The sequence below is a fragment of the Bombina bombina genome, chromosome 4, assembly GCF_027579735.1.
Source record: "Bombina bombina isolate aBomBom1 chromosome 4, aBomBom1.pri, whole genome shotgun sequence".
In the NCBI taxonomy this organism is placed as follows: Eukaryota; Metazoa; Chordata; class Amphibia; order Anura; family Bombinatoridae; genus Bombina; species Bombina bombina.
The window spans coordinates 10,710,618-10,729,322 of NC_069502.1; the positions used below are offsets into that span (position 1 = coordinate 10,710,618).

General features: G+C 43.3%; 1 protein-coding gene across 1 annotated transcript in view; it reads left to right on the forward strand.

The window, feature by feature from the left end:
• The window catches only part of IFT172 (intraflagellar transport 172), a gene marked incomplete in the record, with an annotated part of 949,422 nt that overhangs the window by 275,062 nt on the left and 655,655 nt on the right, over nucleotides 1-18,705 (forward strand). The window contains 1 exon segment of the mRNA XM_053710932.1: nucleotides 3,597-3,675. Within this exon segment, the coding sequence (XP_053566907.1) occupies nucleotides 3,597-3,675 (79 nt within the window).

The following is an 18,705-nucleotide window of genomic DNA, read 5'->3' on the forward strand; positions in this document are numbered from 1 at the left end:
CCAACCTGTCAGACTTGCATCTGTTGAAATTACAGTCCAGGTCGGAAGAACAAAAGAAGCCCCCTGAACTAAACGATGGTGATCTGTCCACCACGTCAGAGAGTGTCGTACAATCGGGTTTAAATATATTAGTTGAGATATCTTTGTGTAATCCCTGCACCACTGGTTCAGCATACAGAGCTGAAGAGGTCGCATGTGAAAACGAGCAAAGGGAATGATTGTGATTGAAGGTTTCGACAAGCTGAGATCAATTTTAGACGTCTCTTGTCTGTCAGAGACAGAGTCATGGACGCTGAATCTATCTGGAAACCTAAAAAGGTTACCCTTGTCTGAGGAATCAATGAACTTTTCGGTAAATTGATCCTCCAACCATGATCTTGAAGAAACAAGTCGATTCGTATGAGATTCTGCTAAATGTGAAGACTGAGCAAGTACCAAGATATCGTCCATATAAGGAAATACCACAATACCCTGTTCTCTGATTACAGACAGAAGGGCACCGAGAACCTTTGTAAAAATTCTTGGAGCTGTTGGTAGGCCAAACGGCAGAGCCACAAACTGGTAATGCTTGTCTAGGAAAGAGAATCTCAGAAAATGATAGTGATCTGGATGAATCGGAATATGCAGATATGCATCCTGTAAATCTATTGTAGACATATAATGCCCTTGCTGAACAAAAGGCAGGATAGTCCTTATAGTTACCATTTTGAATGTTGGTATCCTTACATAGCGATTCAATATTTTTAGATCCAGAACTGGTCTGAAGGAATTCTCCTTCTTTGGTACAATGAAGAGATTTGAATAAAACCCCAGCCCCTGTTCCGGAACTGGAACTGGCATAATTACTCCAGCCAACTCTAGATCTGAAACACATTTCAGAAATGCTTGAGCCTTCGCTGGATTTACTGGGACACGGGAAAGAAAAAATCTCTTTGCAGGAGGCCTTATCTTGAAGCCAATTCTGTACCCTTCTGAAACAATGTTTTGAATCCAAAGATTGTGAATTGAATCGATCCAAATTTCTTTGAAAAATCGTAATCTGCCCCCTACCAGCTGGGCTGGAATGAGGGCCGCACCTTCATGTGGACTTGGGAGCTGGCTTTGATTTTCTAAAAGGCTTGGATTTATTCCAGACTGGAGATGGTTTCCAAACTGATACTGCTCCTGTGGGTGAAGGATCAGGCTTTTGTTCCTTATTGTGACGAAAGGAACGAAAACGATTATTAGACCTAAATTTACCTTTAGATTTTTTATCCTGTGGTAAAAAAGTTCCTTTCCCTCAAGTAACAGTTGAGATAATAGAATCCAACTGAGAACCAAATAATTTATTACCCTGGAAAGAAAGGGAAAGCAAAGTTGACTTAGAAGACATATCAGCATTCCAAGTTTTAAGCCATAAAGCTCTTCTAGCTAAAATAGCTAGAGACATATACCTGACATCAACTCTAATGATATCAAAGATGGCATCACAAATAAAGTTATTAGCATGTTGAAGAAGATTAACAATGCTATGAGTATTATGATCTGTTACTTGTTGCGCTAAAGCTTCTAACCAAAAGGTTGAAGCTGCAGCAACATCCGCTAAAGATATAGCAGGTCTAAGAAGATTACCTGAATATAAGTAAGCTTTCCTTAGAAAGGATTCAATCTTCCTATCTAAAGGATCCTTAAAGGAAGTACTATCTGCCGTAGGAATAGTAGTACGTTTAGCAAGAGTAGAGACAGCCCCATCAACTTTAGGGATTTTGTCCCAAAATTCTAATCTGTCAGATGGCACAGGATATAATTTTAACCGTTTAGAAGGAGTAAATGAATTACCCAAATTATTCCATTCCCTGGAGATTACTTCAGAAATAGCATCAGGGACAGGAAAAACTTCTGGAATAACTACAGGAGATTTAAAAACCTTATTTAAACGTTTAGATTTAGTATCAAGAGGACCAAAATCCTCTATTTCTAATGCAATTAAGACTTCTTTAAGTAAAGAACGAATACATTCCATTTTGAATAAATATGAAGATTTATCAGCATCAACCTCTGAGACAGAATCCTCTGAACCAGAGGAATCATTATCAGAATCAGAATGATGATGTTAATTTAAAAATTCATCTGAAAAATGAGAAGTTTTAAAAGACCTTTTACGTTTACTAGAAGGAGGAATAACAGACACAGCCTTCTTAATGGATTTAGAAACAAAATCTCTTATGTTAACAGGAACACTCTGAGTATTAGATGTTGACAGAACAGCAACAGGTAATGTAACATTACTAAAGGAAATATTATCTGCATTAACAAGTTTGTCATGACATTCATTACAAACAGCTGGAGGAACAGATACCACAAGTTTATAGAAAAAACAACATATAAAGCAAAATTGATCAAATTCCTTAAATGACAGTTTCAGGAATGGGAAAAAATGCCAGTGAACAAGCTTCTAGTAACCAGAAGCAATAAATAATAAGACTTAAATAATGTGGAGACAAAAATCACCCCCATATTTTTTAGCGCCAAAAATGACGCCACATCCGGAACGCCGACACTTTTGGCGCAAAAAAACGTCAAAAAAATGACGCAACTTCCGGCGACACGTATGACGCCGGAAACAGAAAAAAAAATTTGCGCCAAAAAAGTCCGCGCCAAGAATGACGCAATAAAATGAAGCATTTTCAGCCCCCGCGAGCCTAACAGCCCACAGGGAAAAAAGTCAAATTTTAAGGTAAGAAAAAAATTGATTTATTCATATGCATTATTCCAAATATGAAACTGACTGTCTGAAAATAAGGAATGTTGAACATCCTGAGTCAAGGCAAATAAATGTTTGAATACATATATTTAGAACTTTATATAAAAGTGCCCAACCATAGCTTAGAGTGTCACAGAAAATAACTTACTTACCCCAGGACACTCATCTACATGTAGTAGAAAGCCAAACCAGTACTGAAACGAGAATCAGTAGAGGTAATGGTATATATGAGTATATCGTCAATCTGAAAAGGGAGGTAAGAGATGAATCTCTACGACCGATAACAGAGAACCTATGAAATAGACCCCGTAGAAGGAGATCATTGAATTCAAATAGGCAATACTCTCCTCACATCCCTCTGACATTCACTGCACGCTGAGAGGAAAACCGGGCTCCAACCTGCTGCGGAGCGCATATCAACGTAGAATCTAGCACAAACTTACTTCACCACCTCCATAGGAGGCAAAGTTTGTAAAACTGATTTGTGGGTGTGGTGAGGGGTGTATTTATAGGCATTTTGAGGTTTGGGAAACTTTGCCCCTCCTGGTAGGAATGTATAGCCCATACGTCACTAGCTCATGGACTCTTGCTAATTACATGAAAGAAAATAATTTCAGGTAAGCATAAATGTTGTTTTCCAGTCTGTTTTCGCCATTCTGTTTGTTTCCATTCTTCCCTGATATTTAATGCTCTGGAATTTATTCATTAGTGACTATGGGGTATTTTATTCCTTTTTTACAAGGCAGCATTTGGGTTTATCTGTCCCCTAAAATAGAAACCATTTTTATTGTTGGTGAGAGCTATAACGTTACCTGTGCCAAGAAATGGAATTGACAGTGATTTTTTTTTTTAGGCTGGAGATCTGTTTGAGAAGGTTAAAAACTATCGTCGGGCCCTTGAATGCTACTGTAGAGGCAGTGCTTTCAGGAAAGGTATAGCTATGTATTGTACCCTTGTTCTTCTCTACTTCCAGTGTTTTGTATCTTCTAGTATCCTCTGCCCCCTGTTACTAACTTATCATATCTCTTTATTTGTCTCCTCTGGTGCTTCTACCTCTCTTAACCTGCAACTGTCTCCTCTGTCCCTCTGTGCTTCTACCTCTTCTTAACCTGCAACTGTCTCCTCTGTCCTGGTGGTTTTACCTCTCCTTACCTGCATCTGTCTCTTCTGTCCCTCGGTGCTTCTACCTCTCCTAACCTGCATCTGTCTCCTCTGTCCCTCGGTGCTTCTACCTCTCCTAACCTGCATCTGTCTCCTCTGCCCCGGTGCTTCTACCTCTCCTAACCTGCAACTGTCTCCTCTGTCCCTCGGTGCTTCTACCTCTCTGTCTCCTCTGTCCCTCGGTGCTTTTACCTCTCCTTACCTGCATCTGTCTCCTCTGTCCCTCGGTGCTTCTACCTCTCTGTCTCCTCTGTCCCTCGGTGCTTTTACCTCTCCTTACCTGCATCTGTCTCCTCTGTCCCTCGGTGCTTCTACCTCTCCTTACCTGCATCTGTCTCCTCTGTCCCTCGGTGCTTCTACCTCTCCTAACCTGCATCTGTCTCCTCTGCCCCGGTGTTTCTACCTCTCCTAACCTGCATCTGTCTCCTCTGCCCCGGTGCTTCTACCTCTCCTAACCTGCATCTGTCTCCTCTGCCCCGGTGCTTCTACCTCTCCTAACCTGCAACTGTCTCCTCTGTCCCTGGTGCTTCTACCTCTCCTAACCTGCATCTGTCCCTGGTGCTTCTACCTCTCCTAACCTGCATCTGTCCCTGGTGCTTCTACCTCTCCTAACCTGCATCTGTCTCCTCTGTCCCTGGTGCTTCTACCTCTCCTAACCTGCATCTGTCTCCTCTGTCCCTGGTGCTTCTACCTCTCCTAACCTGCATCTGTCTCCTTAGTCCCTGGTGCTTCTACCTCTCCTAACCTGCATCTGTCTCCTTAGTCCCTGGTGCTTCTACCTCTCCTAACCTGCATCTGTCTCCTCTGTCCCTGGTGCTTCTACCTCTCCTAACCTGCATCTGTCCCTGGTGCTTCTACCTCTCCTAACCTGCATCTGTCTCCTCTGTCCCTGGTGCTTCTAACTCTCCTATCCAGCATCTGTCTCCTCTGTCCGTCGGTGCTTCTACCTCTCCTTACCTGCATCTGTCTCATCTGTCCCTCGGTGCTTCTACCTCTCCTAACCTGCATCTGTCTCCTCAGTCCCTGGTGCTTCTACCTCTCCTAATCTGCATTTGTCTCATCTGTCCCTGGTGCTTCTATCTCTCCTAACCTGCATTTGTCTCCTTAGTCCCTGGTGCTTCTACCTCTCCTAACCTGCATCTGTCTCCTCAGTCCCTGGTGCTTCTACCTCTCCTAATCTGCATTTGTCTCATCTGTCCCTGGTGCTTCTATCTCTCCTAACCTGCATTTGTCTCCTTAGTCCCTTGTGCTTCTACCTCTCCTAACCTGCATCTGTCTCCTATGTCCCTAGTGCTTCTACCTCTCCTAACCTGCATCTGTCTCCTTAGTCCCTTGTGCTTCTACCTCTCCTAACCTGCATCTGTCTCCTTAGTCCCTTGTGCTTCTACCTCTCCTAACCTGCATCTGTCTCCTCTGCCCCGGTGCTTCTACCTCTCCTAACCTGCATCTGTCTCCTCTGTCCCTAGTGCTTCAACCTCTCCTAACCTGCATCTGTCTCCTTAGTCCCTTGTGCTTCTACCTCTCCTAACCTGCATCTGTCTCCTTAGTCCCTTGTGCTTCTACCTCTCCTAACCTGCATCTGTCTCCTCTGCCCCGGTGCTTCTACCTCTCCTAACCTGCAACTGTCTCCTCTGTCCCTGGTGCTTCTACCTCTCCTAACCTGCAACTGTCTCCTCTGTCCCTCGGTGCTTCTACCTCTCCTTAGCTGCATCTGTCTCCTCTGCCCCGGTGCTTCTACCTCTCCTAACCTGCATCTGTCTTGGTGCTTCTACCTCTCCTAACCTGCATCTGTCTCCTCTGTCCCGGTGCTTCTACCTCTCCTAACCTGCATTTGTCTCCTCTGTCCCGGTGCTTCTACCTCTCCTAACCTGCATCTGTCTCCTCTGTCCTGGTGCTTCTACCTCTCCTAACCTGCATCTGTCTCCTCTGTCCTGGTGCTTCTACCTCTCCTAACCTGCATCTGTCTCCTCTGTCCTGGTGCTTCTACCTCTCCTAACCTGCATCTGTCTCCTCTGTCCTGGTGCTTCTACCTCTCCTAACCTGCATCTGTCTCCTCTTTCCCTAGTGCTTCTACCTCTCCTTACCTGCATCTGTCTCCTCTGTCCTGGTGCTTCTACCTCTCCTAACCTGCATCTGTCTCCTCTGTCCTGGTGCTTCTACCTCTCCTAACCTGTATCTGTCCCTGGTGCTTCTACCTCTCCTAACCTGCATCTGTCTCCTCTGTCCCTGGTGCTTCTACCTCTCCTAACCTGCATCTGTCTCCTCTGTCCCTGGTGCTTCTACCTCTCCTAACCTGCATCTGTCTCCTCTGTCCTGGTGCTTCTACCTCTCCTAACCTGCATCTGTCCCTGGTGCTTCTACTTCTCCTAAATTGTATCTGTCTCCTCTGTCCCTGGTGCTTCTACCTCTCCTAACCTGCATCTGTCTCCTCTGTCCCTGGTGCTTCTACCTCTCCTAACCTGCATCTGTCTCCTCTGTCCTGGTGCTTCTACCTCTCCTAACCTGCATCTGTCCCTGGTGCTTCTACCTCTCCTAACCTGCATCTGTCTCCTCTGTCCCTGGTGCTTCTACCTCTCCTAACCTGCATCTTTCTCCTCTGCCTCGGTTCTTCTACATTTTCAGCCCATGTAGCTGTTCCCTTGAATTCCTGACCTCTCCTATTGCTGTATTTATCTCCTCTGCCAACCTCCCTCAACTTCCTCCAGTTCCCAGGGTCTGATTCCCCCGTTACGCGCTGTTCTTTTCTGTTTTTCTCTCCATCTTACAATAAAGATGTTCTTGTCCGCACTCATTCCCTATTTCTCCTACATTGGTGTGTCCGGTCCACGGCTTCATCCTTACTTGTGGGAATATTCTCTTCCCCTACAGGAAATGGCAAAGGGAGCACACAGCAAAAGCTGACCATATAGTCCCCCCTCTGACTCCGCCCCCCAGTCATTCTCTTTGCCTGCTCTGAACAAGTAGCATCTCCACGGGGATGGTAAAGAGTATGTGGTGTTAGTTGTAGTTTTATTTCTTCTATCAAGAGTTTATTTTAAAATAGTGCCAGTTTGTACTATTTACTCTACAACAGAAAGTGATGAAGAGTTCTGTTAAAAGAGGAGTATGATTTTAGCACCAGTAACTAAAATCCATTGCTGTTACCACGCAGGACTGTTGAAACCAGAGAACATCAGTTGGGGGTAACAGTTTGCAGACTTATCTGCTTCAGGTATGACCAGTCTCTTTTCTAACAACACATAGTAATGCTAGAAGACTTTCAGTTTTCCCTCATGGGACCGGTAAGCCATTTTCTTAGACTTAGTAACAGATTAAAGGCTTATATATTGGGCTCTATACTGGTTGACACTATTGTGGGCTAAATCGATTTGCTTATATCATATTCTTATGACATTTGGAGTGTTTTATGAACTTATAAACACTTTTGGGAACGTTTTAATTATGCCTGGCATTGGTTTAGACGCCTAATCTAGTCAGAAAGGCCCCTTCACTCTGGTATGCAGAGGGAGGAGGCCTCATTTTCGCGCCTCAGTTGCGCAGTTACTTCCAAAGGCAGTGCATGCAGCATGTGTCTGAGATACAGACTCCGGAAGGCTTATTTCTGTGGTGAATAACCCCTAAGGAAGGTAAAAGCCGCAGCAAAGTCTGTGGCAGGGACTGTAGTGGGTTTAAACCGGTTAATTTGAACAATCGGCTCCGGTTTGCTTATTTAAGGGTCTAGAGACTTCATATTTGGTGTGCAATACTTTCAAAGCATTAAGACACTGGGGTGTGAATTTTATAAAGATCGGATATTTCCTTCATAGTTTTTTGAACATTAAATAATAAAAGGAACACACTTTATTTCTGAAAGAGACAGTAACGGTTTTGTGTAAAATCGTTTTTATTGCATTAATAGCCTGCCTAAATCTGCCTAACATGTCTGTACCTTCAGATAGCATATGTTCTGTGTGTATGGAGGCCAAGGTGGTTCCCACTTTAAATGTATGTGTAAATTGTGCCATGGCGTCCAAACAAAGTAAGGACAGTACTGTCACATTTAATAAGGTTGCCCAAGATGATTCTTCTAATGAAGGTAGTGGGGATAGTTCATCATCCTCTCCTTCTGTGTCAACACCAGTTTTGCCCGCGCAGGCGATACCTAGTACATCTAGCGCGCCAATGCTTGTTACTATGCAGCAATTAACAGCAGTAATGGATAATTCTATAGCAAATCTTTTATCCAAACTGCCAGCATTTCCCAGAAAGCGTGATTGCTCAGTTTTAAATACTGTACAGAGGATGAGCAAGTAGGCGCTGATGATAATTTATCTGTTATACCCTCACTTCCATCTGAATCGGCAGTGAGGGAGGGTCTGTCAGAGGGAGAAATTTCTGATTCAGGAAAAATTTCTCAGCAGGCAGAACCTGATATCGTGGCATTTAAATTTAAGCTAGAACATCTCCGCGCCCTGCTTAAGGAGGTGCTAGCTACTCTTGATGATTGTGATTCTTTGGTGATTCCAGAGAAGTTGTGCAAAATGGACACATTTTTAGAGGTCCCAGTGCACGCTGATGCTTTTCCGATACCCAAGAGGGTAGCGGACATAGTGAATGAGTGGGAGAAGCCACCTCCTATATTTAAGAAAATGTTCCCCATTGTTGACCCCAGAAGGGACGCATGGCAAACGGTCCCTAAGGTAGAGGGGGCAGTTTCAACGTTAGCAAAGCGCACAACTATTCCTATACAGGACAGTTGCGCTTTCAAAGATCCTATGGATAAAAAATTGGAAGGATTGCTTAAAAAGATTTCTTTCATGTAATTAGCAAGAGTCCATGAGCTAGTGACGTATGGGATATACATTCCTACCAGGAGGGGCAAAGTTTCCCAAACCTCAAAATGCCTACAAATACACCCCTCACCACACCCACAAATCAGTTTTACAAACTTTGCCTCCTATGGAGGTGGTGAAGTAAGTTTGTGCTAGATTCTACGTTGATATGCGCTCCGCAGCAGGTTGGAGCCCGGTTTTCCTCTCAGCGTGCAGTGAATGTCAGAGGGATGTGAGGAGAGTATTGCCTATTTTGAATGCAGTGATCTCCTTCTACGGGGTCTATTTCATAGGTTCTCTGTTATCGGTCGTAGAGATTCATCTCTTACCTCCCTTTTCAGATCGACGATATACTCTTATATATATATATATATATACCATTACCTCTGCTGATTCTCGTTTCAGTACTGGTTTGGCTTTCTACAAACATGTAGATGAGTGTCCTGGGGTAAGTAAGTCTTATTTTCTGTGACACTCTAAGCTATGGTTGGGCACTTTTTTAATAAAGTTCTAAATATATGTATTCAAACATTTATTTGCCTTGACTCAGGATGTTCAACATTCCTTATTTTCAGACAGTCAGTTTCATATTTGGGATAATGCACTGGAATCAATTATTTTTCTTACCTTAAAAATTTGACTTTTTTCCCTGTGGGCTGTTAGGCTCGCGGGGGCTGAAAATGCTTCATTTTATTGCGTCATTCTTGGCGCGGACTTTTTTGGCGCAAAAAAAATCTTTTCTGTTTCCGGCGTCATACGTGTCGCCGGAAGTTGCGTCATTTTTGACGTTCTTTTGCGCCAAAAATGTCGGTGTTCCGGACGTGGCATCATTTTTGTCGCCAAAAGCATTTAGGCGCCAAATAATGTGGGCGTCTTATTTGGCGCTAAAAAAATATGGGCGTCGCTTTTGTCTCCACATTATTTAAGTCTCATTTTTCTTTGCTTCTGGTTGCTAGAAGCTTGTTCCTTGGCATTTTTTCCCATTCCTGAAACTGTCATTTAAGGAATTTGATCAATTTTGCTTTATATGTTGTGTTTTTTCTCTTACATATTGCAAGATGTCTCACGTTGCATCTGAGTCAGAAGATACTTCAGGAAAATCGCTGTCTGGTGCTGGAACTACCAAAGCTAAGTGTATCTGCTGTAAACTTTTGGTAGCTGTTCCTCCAGCTGTTGTTTGTATTAATTGTCATGACAAACTTGTTAATGCAGATAATATTTCCTTTAGTAATGTACCATTGCCTGTTGCAGTTCCATCAACATCTAATGTTCAGAATGTTCCTGATAACATAAGAGATTTTGTTTCTGAATCCATCAAGAAGGCTATGTCTGTTATTCCTCCTTCTAGTAAACATAAAAAATCTTTTAAAACTTCTCTTTATACAGATGAATTTTTAAATGAACATCATCATTCTGATTCTAATGACTCTTCTGGTTCAGAGGTCTCAGAGATTGATGCTGATAAATCTTCATATTTATTTAAAATGGAATTTATTCGTTCTTTACTTAAAGAAGTACTAATTGCTTTAGGTAATTTCAACAGATGCAAGTCTCACAGGTTGGGGAGCTGTGTGGGGATCTCTGACGGCACAAGGAGTTTGGGAATCACAGGAGGTGAGATTACCGATCAATATTTTGGAACTCCGTGCAATTTTCAGAGCTCTTCAGTTTTGTCCTTCTCTGAAGAGAGAATCGTTCATTTGTTTTCAGACAGACAATGTCACAACTGTGGCATACATCAATCATCAAGGAGGAACTCACAGTCCTCTGGCTATGAAAGAAGTATCTCGAATTTTGGTTTGGGCGGAATCCAGCTCCTGTCTAATCTCTGCGGTTCATATCCCAGGTGTAGACAATTGGGAAGCGGATTATCTCAGTCGCCAAACGTTGCATCCGGGCGAATGGTCTCTTCACCCAGAGGTGTTTCTTCCGATAGTTCAAATGTGGGAACTTCCAGAAATAGATTTGATGGCGTCCCATCTAAACAAGAAACTTCCCAGGTATCTGTCCAGATCCCGGGATCCTCAGGCGGAGGCAGTGGATGCATTATCACTTCCTTGGAAGTATCATCCTGCCTATATCTTTCCTCCTCTAGTTCTTCTTCCAAGAGTAATCTCCAAGATTCTGAAGGAATGCTAGTTTGTTCTGCTGGTAGCTCCGGCATGGCCTCACAGGTTTTGGTATGCGGATCTTGTCCGGATGGCCTCTTGCCAACCGTGGACTCTTCCGTTAAGACCAGACCTCCTGTCACAAGGTCCTTTTTTCCATCAGGATCTGAAATCCTTAAATTTAAAGGTATGGAGATTGAACGCTTGATTCTTCGTCAAAGAGGTTTCTCTGACGCTGTGATTAATACTATGTTACAGGCTCGTAAATCTGTATCTAGAGAGATATATTATAGAGTCTGGAAGACTTATATTTCTTGGTGTATTTCTCATCATTTTTCTTGGCATTCTTTTAGAATTCCGAGAATTTTACAGTTTCTTCAGGATGGTTTAGATAAAGGTTTGTCCGCAAATTCCTTGAAAGGACAAATCTCTGCTCTTTCTGTTCTTTTTCACAGAAAGATTGCTATTCTTCCTGATATTCATTGTTTTGTACAAGCTTTGGTTCGTATAAAACCTGTCATTAAGTCAATTTCTCCTCCTTGGAGTTTGAATTTGGTTCTGGGGGCTCTTCAAGCTCCTCCGTTTGAACCTATGCATTCATTGGACATTAAATTCCTTTCTTGGAAAGTTTTGTTCCTTTTGGCCATCTCTTCTGCCAGAAGAGTTTCTGAATTATCTGCTCTTTCTTGTGAGTCTCCTTTTCTGATTTTTCATCAGGATAAGGCGGTGTTGCGAACTTCTTTTGAATTTTTACCTAAAGTTGTGAATTCCAACAACATTAGTAGAGAAATTGTGGTTCCTTCATTATGTCCTAATCCTAAGAATTCTAAGGAGAAATCGTTGCATTCTTTGGATGTTGTTAGAGCTTTGAAATATTATGTTGAAGCTACTAAATCTTTCAGAAAGATTTCTAGTCTATTTGTTATCTTTTCCGGTTCTAGAAAAGGCCAGAAAGCTTCTGCCATTTCTTTGGCATCTTGGTTGAAATCTTTAATTCATCTTGCCTATGTTGAGTCGGGTAAAACTCCGCCTCAGAGAATTACAGCTCATTCTACTAGGTCAGTTTCTACTTCTGGGCATTTTGGAATGAAGCTTCGGTTGATCAGATTTGCAAAGCAGCAACTTGGTCCTCTTTGCATACTTTTACTAAATTCTACCATTTTGATGTATTTTCTTCTTCTGAAGCAGTTTTTGGTAGAAAAGTACTTCAGGCAGCGGTTTCAGTTTGAATCTTCTGCTTATGTTTTTCGTTAAACTTTATTTTGGGTGTGGATTATTTTCAGCAGGAATTGGCTGTCTTTATTTTATCCCTCCCTCTCTAGTGACTCTTGTGTGGAAAGATCCACATCTTGGGTAATCATTATCCCATACGTCACTAGCTCATGGACTCTTGCTAATTACATGAAAGAAAACATAATTTATGTAAGAACTTACCTGATAAATTCATTTCTTTCATATTAGCAAGAGTCCATGAGGCCCGCCCTTTTTTTGTGGTGGTTATGATTTTGTATAAAGCACAATTATTCCAATTCCTTATTTTATATGCTTTCGCACTTTTTTATCACCCCACTTCTTGGCTATTCGTTAAACTGAATTGTGGGTGTGGTGAGGGGTGTATTTATAGGCATTTTGAGGTTTGGGAAACTTTGCCCCTCCTGGTAGGAATGTATATCCCATACGTCACTAGCTCATGGACTCTTGCTAATATGAAAGAAATGAATTTATCAGGTAAGTTCTTACATAAATTATGTTTTCTTTCCAGGGTAACAAATTATTTGGTTCTCAGTTGGATTCTATTATCTCAACTGTTACTGGTGGGAAAGGAACTTTTTTACCACAGGATAAAAAATCTAAGGGTAAAAACAGGGCTAATAATCGTTTTCTTTCCTTTCGTTTCAACAAAGAACAAAAGCCTGATCCTTAATCCTCAGGAGCAGTTTCAGTTTGGAAACCATCTCCAGTCTGGAATAAATCCAAGCTTTCTAGAAAAGCAAAGCCAGCTTCTAAGTCCACATGAAGGTGCGGCCCTCATTCCAGCTCAGCTGGTAGGGGGCAGGTTACGTTTTTTCAAAGAAATTTGGATCAATTCTGTTCACAATCTTTGGATTCAGAACATTGTTTCAGAAGGGTACAGAATTGGTTTCAAGATAAGACCTCCTGCAAAGAGATTTTTTCTTTCCCGTGTCCCAGTAAATCCAGTGAAAGCTCAAGCATTTCTGAAATGTGTTTCAGATCTAGAGTTGGCTGGAGTAATTATGCCAGTTCCAGTTCTGGAACAGGGGCTGGGGTTTTATTCGAATCTCTTCATTGTACCAAAGGAGGAGAATTCAAAATGGTAACTGTAAGGACTATATCTTGCCTTTTGTTCAACAAGGGCATTATATGTCCACAATAGATTTACAGGATGCATATCTGCATATTCCGATTCATCCAGATCATTATCAGTTCCTGAGATTCTCTTTTCTGGACAAGCATTACCAGTTTGTGGCTCTGCCGTTTGGCCTAGCTACAGCTCCAAGAATTTTTTACAAAGGTTCTCGGTGCCCTTCTGTCTGTAATCAGAGAACAGGGTATTGTGGTATTTCCTTATTTGGACGATATCTTGGTACTTGCTCAGTCTTTACATTTAGCAGAATCTCATACGAATCGACTTGTGTTGTTTCTTCAAGATCATGGTTGGAGGATCAATTCACTAAAAAGTTCATTGATTCCTCAGACAAGGGTAACCTTTCTGGGTTTCCAGATAGATTCAGTGTCCATGACTCTGTCTTTGACAGACAAGAGACGTCTAAAATTGATTTCAGCTTGTCGAAACCTTCAGTCACAATCATTCCGTTCGGTAGCCTTATGCATGGAAATTCTAGGTCTTATGACTGCTGCATCGGACGCGATCCCCTTTGCTCGTTTTCACATGCGACCTCTTCAGCTCTGTATGCTGAATCAATGGTGCAGGGATTACACAAAGATATCTCAATTAATATCTTTAAAACCGATTGTACGACACTCTCTAACGTGGTGGACAGATCACCATCGTTTAATTCAGGGGGCTTCTTTTGTTCTTCCGACCTGGACTGTAATTTCAACAGATGCAAGTCTTACAGGTTGGGGAGCTGTGTGGGGATCTCTGACGGCACAAGGAGTTTGGGAATCTCAGGAGGTGAGATTACCGATCAATATTTTGGAACTCCGTGCAATTTTCAGAGCTCTTCAGTCTTGGCCTCTTCTGAAGAGAGAATCGTTCATTTGTTTTCAGACAGACAATGTCACAACTGTGGCATACATCAATCATCAAGGAGGGACTCACAGTCCTCTGGCTATGAAAGAAGTATCTCGAATTCTGGTTTGGGCGGAATCCAGCTCCTGTCTTATCTCTGCGGTTCATATCCCAGGTATAGACAATTGGGAAGCGGATTATCTCAGTCGCCAAACGTTGCATCCGGGCGAATGGTCTCTTCACCCAGAGGTATTTCTTCAGATTGTTCAAATGTGGGAGCTTCCAGAGATAGATCTGATGGCGTCTCATCTAAACAAGAAACTTCCCAGGTATCTGTCCAGATCTCGGGATCCTCAGGCGGAAGCAGTGGATGCATTATCACTTCCTTGGAAGTATCATCCTGCCTATATCTTTCCGCCTCTAGTTCTTCTTCCAAGAGTAATCTCCAAGATTCTGAAGGAATGCTCGTTTGTTCTGCTATGCGGATCTTGTCCGGATGGCCTCTTGCCATCCATGGACTCTTCCGCTAAGACCAGACCTTCTGTCGCAAGGTCCTTTTTTCCATCAGGATCTCAAATCCTTAAATTTAAAGGTATGGAGATTGAACGCTTGATTCTTGGTCAAAGAGGTTTCTCTGTGATTAATACTATGTTACAGGCTTGTAAATCTGTATCTAGAGAGATATATTATAGAGTCTTCAGGAAAGTTTTCTTCTGTGAAAAGCACACTGGTCTAAAAGAGGCTGCTTCCGGGTGGTAAATCGCCATAGAACAAGCCACTGAGCTGTTGTTCGTTCCTGGTAGAGCGCTTCTCTCTTCGTATGCAAATTATTATGACCCTGGGGAAGTCTCCCTATGGGTGATGGGGGAAACCAGACGTGGACTCCTTGCCCAGTGTGCTTAGAGGAATGTGGCTGCACCTCACTGACGAGGCCCATAGGAGGCCGAAACGATTGTCTGGGGTTGTCATGTTCCTTGTTCAGAGGAGAATTGCCTGGTATTTCGGGGCTGGACTGACCTTACTTGGCAGGATCAGACTGATATACTTCAGGAAAGTTTTCTTCTGTGAAAAGCACACTGGTCTAAAAGAGGCTGCTTCCGGGTGGTAAATCGCCATAGAACAAGCCACTGAGCTGTTGTTCGTTCCTGGTAGAGCGCTTCTCTCTTCGTATGCAAATTATTATGACCCTGGGGAAGTCTCCCTATGGGTGATGGGGGAAACCAGACGTGGACTCCTTGCCCAGTGTGCTTAGAGGAATGTGGCTGCACCTCACTGACGAGGCCCATAGGAGGCCGAAACGATTGTCTGGGGTTGTCATGTTCCTTGTTCAGAGGAGAATTGCCTGGTATTTCGGGGCTGGACTGACCTTACTTGGCAGGATCAGACTGATATACTTCAGGAAAGTTTTCTTCTGTGAAAAGCACACTGGTCTAAAAGAGGCTGCTTCCGGGTGGTAAATCGCCATAGAACAAGCCACTGAGCTGTTGTTCGTTCCTGGTAGAGCGCTTCTCTCTTCGTATGCAAATTATTATGACCCTGGGGAAGTCTCCCTATGGGTGATGGGGGAAACCAGACGTGGACTCCTTGCCCAGTGTGCTTAGAGGAATGTGGCTGCACCTCACTGACGAGGCCCATAGGAGGCCGAAACGATTGTCTGGGGTTGTCATGTTCCTTGTTCAGAGGAGAATTGCCTGGTATTTCGGGGCTGGACTGACCTTACTTGGCAGGATCAGACTGATATACTTCAGGAAAGTTTTCTTCTGTGAAAAGCACACTGGTCTAAAAGAGGCTGCTTCCGGGTGGTAAATCGCCATAGAACAAGCCACTGAGCTGTTGTTCGTTCCTGGTAGAGCGCTTCTCTCTTCGTATGCAAATTATTATGACCCTGGGGAAGTCTCCCTATGGGTGATGGGGGAAACCAGACGTGGACTCCTTGCCCAGTGTGCTTAGAGGAATGTGGCTGCACCTCACTGACGAGGCCCATAGGAGGCCGAAACGATTGTCTGGGGTTGTCATGTTCCTTGTTCAGAGGAGAATTGCCTGGTATTTCGGGGCTGGACTGACCTTACTTGGCAGGATCAGACTGATATACTTCAGGAAAGTTTTCTTCTGTGAAAAGCACACTGGTCTAAAAGAGGCTGCTTCCGGGTGGTAAATCGCCATAGAACAAGCCACTGAGCTGTTGTTCGTTCCTGGTAGAGCGCTTCTCTCTTCGTATGCAAATTATTATGACCCTGGGGAAGTCTCCCTATGGGTGATGGGGGAAACCAGACGTGGACTCCTTGCCCAGTGTGCTTAGAGGAATGTGGCTGCACCTCACTGACGAGGCCCATAGGAGGCCGAAACGATTGTCTGGGGTTGTCATGTTCCTTGTTCAGAGGAGAATTGCCTGGTATTTCGGGGCTGGACTGACCTTACTTGGCAGGATCAGACTGATATACTTCAGGAAAGTTTTCTTCTGTGAAAAGCACACTGGTCTAAAAGAGGCTGCTTCCGGGTGGTAAATCGCCATAGAACAAGCCACTGAGCTGTTGTTCGTTCCTGGTAGAGCGCTTCTCTCTTCGTATGCAAATTATTATGACCCTGGGGAAGTCTCCCTATGGGTGATGGGGGAAACCAGACGTGGACTCCTTGCCCAGTGTGCTTAGAGGAATGTGGCTGCACCTCACTGACGAGGCCCATAGGAGGCCGAAACGATTGTCTGGGGTTGTCATGTTCCTTGTTCAGAGGAGAATTGCCTGGTATTTCGGGGCTGGACTGACCTTACTTGGCAGGATCAGACTGATATACTTCAGGAAAGTTTTCTTCTGTGAAAAGCACACTGGTCTAAAAGAGGCTGCTTCCGGGTGGTAAATCGCCATAGAACAAGCCACTGAGCTGTTGTTCGTTCCTGGTAGAGCGCTTCTCTCTTCGTATGCAAATTATTATGACCCTGGGGAAGTCTCCCTATGGGTGATGGGGGAAACCAGACGTGGACTCCTTGCCCAGTGTGCTTAGAGGAATGTGGCTGCACCTCACTGACGAGGCCCATAGGAGGCCGAAACGATTGTCTGGGGTTGTCATGTTCCTTGTTCAGAGGAGAATTGCCTGGTATTTCGGGGCTGGACTGACCTTACTTGGCAGGATCAGACTGATATACTTCAGGAAAGTTTTCTTCTGTGAAAAGCACACTGGTCTAAAAGAGGCTGCTTCCGGGTGGTAAATCGCCATAGAACAAGCCACTGAGCTGTTGTTCGTTCCTGGTAGAGCGCTTCTCTCTTCGTATGCAAATTATTATGACCCTGGGGAAGTCTCCCTATGGGTGATGGGGGAAACCAGACGTGGACTCCTTGCCCAGTGTGCTTAGAGGAATGTGGCTGCACCTCACTGACGAGGCCCATAGGAGGCCGAAACGATTGTCTGGGGTTGTCATGTTCCTTGTTCAGAGGAGAATTGCCTGGTATTTCGGGGCTGGACTGACCTTACTTGGCAGGATCAGACTGATATACTTCAGGAAAGTTTTCTTCTGTGAAAAGCACACTGGTCTAAAAGAGGCTGCTTCCGGGTGGTAAATCGCCATAGAACAAGCCACTGAGCTGTTGTTCGTTCCTGGTAGAGCGCTTCTCTCTTCGTATGCAAAATATTATAGAGTCTGGAAGACTTATATTTCTTGGTGTATTTCTCATCATTTTTCTTGGCATTCTTTTAGAATTCCGAGAATTTTACAGTTTCTTCAGGATGGTTTAGATAAAGGTTTATCTGCAAGTTCTTTGAAAGGACAAATCTCTGCTCTTTCTGTTCTTTTTCACAGAAAGATTGCTAATCTTCCTGATATTCATTGTTTTGTACAAGCTTTGGTTCGTATAAAACCTGTCATTAAGTCAATTTCTCCTCCTTGGAGTTTGAATTTGGTTCTGGGGGCTCTTCAAGCTCCTCCTTTTGAACCCATGCATTCATTAGACATTAAATTACTTTCTTGGAAAGTTTTGTTCCTTTTGGCGATCTCTTCTGCCAGAAGAGTCTCTGAATTATCTGCTCTTTCTTGTGAGTCTCCTTTTCTGATTTTTCATCAGGATAAGGCGGTATTGCGAACTTCTTTTGAATTTTTACCTAAGGTTGTGAATTCCAACAACATTAGTAGAGAAATTGTGGTTCCCTCATTATGTCCTAATCCTAAGAATTCTAAGGAGAAATTGTTGCATTCTTTGGATGTTGTTAGAGCTTTGAAATATTATGTTGAAGCTACTAAGTCTTTCCGAAAGACTTCTAGTCTATTTGTTATCTTTTCCGGTTCTAGAAAAGGCCAGAAAGCTTCTGCCATTTCTTTGGCATCTTGGTTGAAATCTTTAATTCATCATGCCTATGTCGAGTCGGGTAAAACTCTGCCTCAAAGGATTACAGCTCATTCTACTAGGTCAGTTTCTACTTCCTGGGCGTTTAAGAATGAAGCTTCGGTTGATCAGATTTGCAAAGCAGCAACTTGGTCCTCTTTGCATACTTTTACTAAATTCTACCATTTTGATGTGTTTTCTTCTTCTGAAGCAGTTTTTGGTAGAAAAGTACTTCAGGCAGCGGTTTCAGTTTGAATCTTCTGTTTATGTTTTTCATTAAACTTTATTTTGGGTGTGGATTATTTTCAGCAGGAATTGGCTGTCTTTATTTTATCCCTCCCTCTCTAGTGACTCTTGC